This window comes from Sprattus sprattus (assembly GCF_963457725.1).
Source record: "Sprattus sprattus genome assembly, chromosome: 9".
Classification (NCBI taxonomy): Eukaryota; Metazoa; Chordata; class Actinopteri; order Clupeiformes; family Clupeidae; genus Sprattus; species Sprattus sprattus.
The window spans coordinates 23,726,431-23,733,055 of NC_137928.1; the positions used below are offsets into that span (position 1 = coordinate 23,726,431).

Genomic DNA, 6,625 nt, shown 5'->3' on the forward strand with positions numbered 1-6,625 from the left:
CTCAAAAGAGCTTCCATGAGCAACGCCTACCTTTTTGATCAGACACACCCAAACGAGGTGTTGTTCACCCTCAAATGCCCTTAGGAATGTGCGCATGTTATGAAAGTGTAAGAGCCCACAGACTCATGCATAGTGTGTACTATTTTATTGCAGTGGGTGAAATGGGTATAGCTTTATTAGAAAAGTCAATGCACTCTATCTACAATAATTGTTTATAACGGCTCTTCAGCATATTATTAAAATAGATTGCTGCTCAAGATTTATGCTACTTACAGTCCTTAAGAGTCATAATATATGAGCAGTCTGGTAGAGGGAAGATCATAGGGCAGAAAAAGGAAGTCACTGAGAGTGGACATGAAGTGGATAATAGAGTTGCGCTTTCATTTTTAATGAAACTGCCCTGTTCCCTCTCTTCCTTCAAATAAATGACTATGCCACAGGAACATCTGTGTTGACAACACTAGAAAGGCTAGTTATATTTAAAGCAATGACTTGTAGCTTTGATCTGCTTTTTGGGGTATATTTTTGTATGATCTTAAATAGTTTTTAATGGTATATAGTCAAGTGAAGGACCGATAATCGTACCTGTTGCTCTTACTAGCTGCTCAGGCTATTGACTTGTAGCTTTGATCTGCTTTTTGGGGTATATTTTTGTATGATCTTAAATAGTTTTGAATGGTATATAGTCAAGTGAAGGACCGATAATCGTACCTGTTGCTCTTACTAGCTGCTCAGGCTATTGACTTGTAGCTTTGATCTGCTTTTTGGGGTATATTTTTGTATGATCTTAAATAGTTTTGAATGGTATATAGTCAAGTGAAGGACCGATAATCGTACCTGTCGCTCTAACTAGCTGCTCAGGCTATTGACTCTGCAGTTTTGTGGTCAGGGTCCAAAGCCCTGCACAAATGTAAGAAAAGCTTTTAGAGCAAATGCATCGCCACAAGACATACAGTTTATCAGCAAACTAGCTAGCATTTATCAGTTCACATGAAACTGTGCTGTTGCTGATGTTTGCAAGGCAAGTCTGTTAGTTAGTTGCTGTAAACAAACCTCCATTGCTGCTTTTAATATGAAGGCCATGCCTAGGTTTCATGCAGAAAGACAGCCCTCCATATATCATGGTTATATGTCTTCTATTACCTGAAGTGCAACTAGTGGCATTCCTGTTTCCCACTTTCCCTGTCTCCTTTTTTTTCAACCCCTCCCTGTGTTGCCCATTGCAGACGCATGGTGTCATAGAAAAAACACAGCATGAGCTAGAAAGAAGATAGACTGGTAATTTTTGTAAAGTTGCATGCCTCAGCAAGTCTTACTGTAAAAGTGGCATTGTCTTTCGAGTTGAGTAAAGCTTGTCGAATACGCAGCTACACAAAATAAACTGTCTCAAACATGTGTTAGCAAGTGTAGTGATACACAACTTAATTGAATAAAGTAAAATGCTCAACTCCACTGTGAGCTGCAAATGTCCCCTCTCAGATATTCGGAGTCATTAACACGTCTGCCATTTGGATCTTCCCTGCAGCTGAAACAGCAACAAAACAACAGGAACCACATCCACCTATCTGAATTGAAAATGCACCCTTTTCAATGACTTGGATGTCTACTTCAGCCGCCAGGAAGCCAGGAAATAAGTCATTCTATTTATACAGCGCGTTTAGACAGAGCATTCTGTGCACCATGCCAGAAAGAACAGAAGCAGTGGAGAGGCAGCCTCAGATCTCAGCTACCCAGTCTTGCTCCTTGCCCCACAGTAATAAGTCCAGAGCTTTTGTCCACATAGACAAAGGGTGCCTTGGGAAAGGCTGGAAGGGAGAAAAAAAGAAAAGTTGCCACTCTTCATGCTTCTCTCGTTCCCCTTCCCCCCTATTCTGTAAATGAAAAGAAAATCAACCCACACAGGGGAAAGAAAAAACAAAGCTGGTTCTCAAGGGAGGGAAACTAAATGGTACAATTACACAATGAATTCACACACTCCTGTCACACAAAAGAGTGCAGTAAATCATAAAAAAAAGAAAAAAGATTTGATTGTGTGAAATCATATATGTTTTTAAATACACACAAACCCAACTATGTTTGATTTCAAGTTGCTATTAGCCATATGTTTTGGAATGTTTAACTAAAAATGTCTCAAATCTAAAAAAAATAAGCATTGATGAACTATTGCAAGCTGTAATCTGCTATTTAAGTATCAGCACAGTCAAGCTGTATTAAAAATCACACCCTGCTGATTATTCTGCATATGGATATGTGTTATCCAATGTCCCTCATAGAACCTAAAGGGTGATGCGAGGAGGCCATGCATCATTACTGTCACATAACATCCCAAAGTCTGAAATTCTGTTAATCCACTGCCCTGCTGGATAACAGTTCTTGAACATCGGAGAGTGCCTTCAAAATTAATTTAAAAAAGAAACACTTCTAAAATATACCAATAGCACACTGCCAAGTTTAGCTCTTTTGCTTATCTGTATGCTTTTTCTGATACATCTGCACTTTGCAAACCAGACATCATTCTCAATATTCTCTTTTGCCTGGCACTAATTAGCAACTTAGCATCAACACTGCCAATTTCCTTAACTGCAGACTTATATTTTGGGTGTCAACTTAAATTGATGTAATTTCCTTTGGCACATCCTTACATACAACCCAATACCTGCTACGTATATAAATTCCACACAGATGTAATGACAACACCTGAGCAAATGGTTTGCAAGGTATTGGTTACACAAGTTGTCTAAAAATGCCTTAATGATTCTGATTATTCGCACACCATACACACATTACTGCAGGGTTGCTGGATACAATATGAGCAAGGAGGTAAACACATTTTCCACTTCATACATCTTCACACAAAACGTGATCTGCATGCAAACAGCCTGAAATTCACACATGCACACACACACACACACAGGCACACACACACACACACACACACACACACACACACACACACACACACACACACACACACACACACACACACACACACACACACACACACACACACACACACACACACACACACACACACACACACACACACACACACACACACACACACACCACATCCCAGTATTTCACTATCAACTAGCAGGCAGTCATTTTAATTCTTCATTTCTCAAAAAAAAATGGATTACCAAGAAATTAAATTTAGACACAAATGACAGTGCATGTGATAATGACTTTATCAGTGGTTCTCACTACACAGAAAAACACAATTTTATGTGCGCGGGACAAACACATTGTTCAAATAGAAACATGTGGCGCTGACAATAAAAAATATTAAAATATTCATAGTGCTTTGCAGTTCCTACATACACTCAGTTTGAGCATCTCAGGTTTAATAAAGGAAATGTGAGTTAGTGCTTAAAATGGCATTCTCAGACAAATGACTTTAGTTTGTTTCACTTACATAAATTAATAATGAAATATAATTAACATTTATTTATGTTTATCCTGGGGGCTACACCCCAGCTGTAATACATGCTCATTCAGTAGCAGACAGTTCAACAGTCTTCAATGTTCTCTTTCGATTATGAACAAACATTCAGTTTGTTAACCATCCATGAAGCTCACAAGAAAAGAGCAGCCTAATTAATACTGGCGAAGATGATGCAGTACTATGACTTGGTCACAGTGACATAAGGCTGAAATCATGCTATCCAAACATCAACACACATGGGTTCATTAAATGGGCAGCTCGACAATGTACAAGTTTAGTCCACTCAATTTCCAACTCAGAGGAGCAAAGTCAGAGCCGCTGTTGTCCATTTTCTCCATACTCTGGCAGGCTGTGGAGTGCAGTCTCCTCACTCTTGGACTGAAGGGTGTTCTCTCCTTTCCGAGAAGTCTTTTTGGTGGCTCGGGAGAGCTTCCGCCTAAATGAGTCCCCAGCCAAGAAGTAAAGGATGGGGTCCACACAGCTATTGAGGCTGGCTAGACCTCTAGTGACCTGATAAGTGGCATATACCTTGTTATTGAAATCACACATTTCAGGGCTCTGGAAGTAAAGCCTGGCCCGCATGTTCAGATTCTTCATCACATGAAAAGGCAGATAGGAAATAGCAAACACTGTCAGGACAATGATTACCAGGTAGATTGATTTCCTCCTTAATGGTGCATTGTTCATGTCATTGCATATCAGGGCCTTCACAATTAATCCATAGCAGCCAAAGATGATGATAAACGGAATGCAAAAGCCAAAAACCGTCATGCACATACTGTAAATGAAATAGCCCTGAAGCTCGTCCTCTGTAGTTGTGTCATAACATGTTGTTGAGTTCCTCTTTGGACCTGTGCGTGAGTAGTACAGAATGGGCGAAATTCCTACAGTAACTACGAACCAGATCAATGCGCTTGTGCGAATAGCGTTCTTTTTCTTCAGCCTCCCCAACGATTTGAGAGGGTGGACCACTCCTGTGTACCTGTGCACGCTGATGCAGGTAAGAAACAGAATGCTCCCATAAAGATTCACGTGAAATATATAGCGCTGTAGCCGGCACAGCACGTCGCCAAAAATCCAGTCAGTCTTATTGAAGTAATAGAAAATTAAGAAGGGTAGAGAAAGCACGTAACAGAAATCCGCGAGTGCCAGATTGAACATGTACACCGAGATGCTGCTCCATGGTCTCATGTGGCAGACGAACATCCATATTGCCAGGCTATTTCCTATCAAGCCCGTGAGGAAAACTATGATGTAAACTGTTGGCAAATAATAAAATTGAAACCCGGTCTTCGTGAGGGAACATCCTCTAGAGTTGTTATTGATTTCAGACACGTTGAGAAGTGCAGTAAAGTTTATATCCGATGTCATGTTGTCGGGAGGTAATCACTGTTTCAAGTACAGAGAAGATATGAGACAAAATATGTAACTTGTGTTTCATAAGCATTCGTCTTGTCGCAATTATATCCAAATAAATCAAGTCGATCTATGGCTATCCTATTCCACCCTTCATCCGTGCGTTTGCATCGGAGGGGCATCATTTAATAGCCTGGTGGAGAGAGGACATCCGACAATGGACTTCAGCTACATGCAGCCACGGTAAAATGGCATAACTTTAACCAACTCTGAACAATGAACAGACCTAACACTTGATATTCTACTTACCACTCACTCGCGCCTGTAGCTTAATCCACATTCCTCCTTATATATTGCCAGGGTTTAAGGTTTGGCTTCCTTTTGTCGTATTTGGTATTTGACACAGGTGCGATTTTCACTGTGCCTCGTCGCAGACAGTGCTGTTACAGTCGGGGGACTCCCGTTTGTGGGTGGAACAGCTGCAAGCGTCGTGCAACAAATTTGTCCAGAATGTAAGCATGCGGTACCAGCAGTGGAGGGGAGGAGCGACACACTGTGTTCACATTGTGTTGCACGGTCCCCTTTCCCTTTATCATTAGGACAATTACACTGCGGTCACTGTAGCAATGTCGAACCCCATAAGTTAGGATAAGCTACACCTCCAAAACTATCCAAAATGAGCGAGACTTCTGATATGGGATGGTACGGGCCGGGGTCTCACAGATAGGATAAACTGTACATATTAAAAAACAAATCACGTCCTCTCAACACTTGGTGTAGCCTAAACAGTGGGCAGAGATGTTTTGGTCCATGGCAAATATTTTGCATTGTTGCAATATACATCCAGGAGGATTGTGTTATAGTGTTATTAAACGACTTCCTGGAAGTGATACCAAAACAAACAAAAACTAATGGCATTCATGACGTAGGCTATAATGCATGCTCAGCTTTGCTAGTTTAAGATACTCTACTGCCGCAAAAGCAAATGGCTAAGGCATTAGGCTTATAACATTGATTCATAGTTTTATTTATTTATTTATTAGAAGGAATCAAACAATACAACTTCTCAGTATCACTGATGATTGGATGAGGATAAATACATAAAACAGTTGTGGTATTTCTTTGAGCAAATGTGCCTTATTGATTTTTCGCTAACACGTGTCACTCTTTTACTATATACCTATTTTAGATCTTAGAAGAGAGAAAAGTTTGATAATGAGTCAAATTTAGCCCAGCAGCACATGGGGTTAGGTATATATAGAGAGTGAGAGAGAGAGGAGAGTGGGGTGAGTTGTGCCAGTTTTGACTTAAAGTGACTTTTAAGCGAGGCCATGACAGTAACGCTTCAGACTAAAATATGTACATATATTTCAGGATGTGGTGCATCCTTGGGAACAATCACTTTGGATCTGAAATATAGTATTTAAGAAATATAGCTTTCTGGTCTCGTGGCACAACTTGCCCCCGGTGCGGGGTAAGTTGTGCCATTAAAGAGAATACAATGGGGTAAATTGTGCCATTGATTGTTGAAGTAAAACAGTATATTTGCATCTCAGAAACTGTGATGCTATATGAAAGCTAGACAAATTCAATGCAAAATTACTCATTTTTTTTTATTTAAAGTTATTTTACAACATCAGAGGCCGATTTTCTACAAGTCTATAGCGCCACATGAGCACATCAAAGGTCAATTTTCTTAAACAAGGCCTACACTGTAAACCTGAACAAGTTCAGAGTACTTAAAACTTTTGATGTAACCCATTACATAATAAAATTTGATTTTTTTTAAGTGAACTTAACTTCAAAATTATACATCAGCTATAC

The 6,625-nt window shown here is 40.0% G+C and overlaps 1 protein-coding gene across 1 annotated transcript; it reads right to left on the reverse strand.

The window, feature by feature from the left end:
* Positions 1 to 3,666: 3,666 nt before the first annotated feature.
* p2ry1 (purinergic receptor P2Y1) lies at positions 3,667 to 5,187 on the reverse strand. The gene is made up of 2 exons (XM_080845296.1): positions 5,111 to 5,187; positions 3,667 to 4,834 (listed from the first exon to the last, which is right to left on the reverse strand). Exon 2 carries the CDS (start codon positions 4,814 to 4,816, stop codon positions 3,755 to 3,757), a length of 1,062 nt encoding a protein of 353 aa, XP_080701422.1. The 5' UTR covers positions 4,817 to 4,834; positions 5,111 to 5,187; the 3' UTR covers positions 3,667 to 3,754.
* Between the last annotated feature and the right edge of the window lie 1,438 nt (positions 5,188 to 6,625).

Coding starts and splice junctions, on each gene's coding strand:
- p2ry1 (XM_080845296.1), bottom strand. CDS start 4,816: ATGACATCGGATATAAACTTTACTGCACTTCTCAACGTGTCTGAAATC.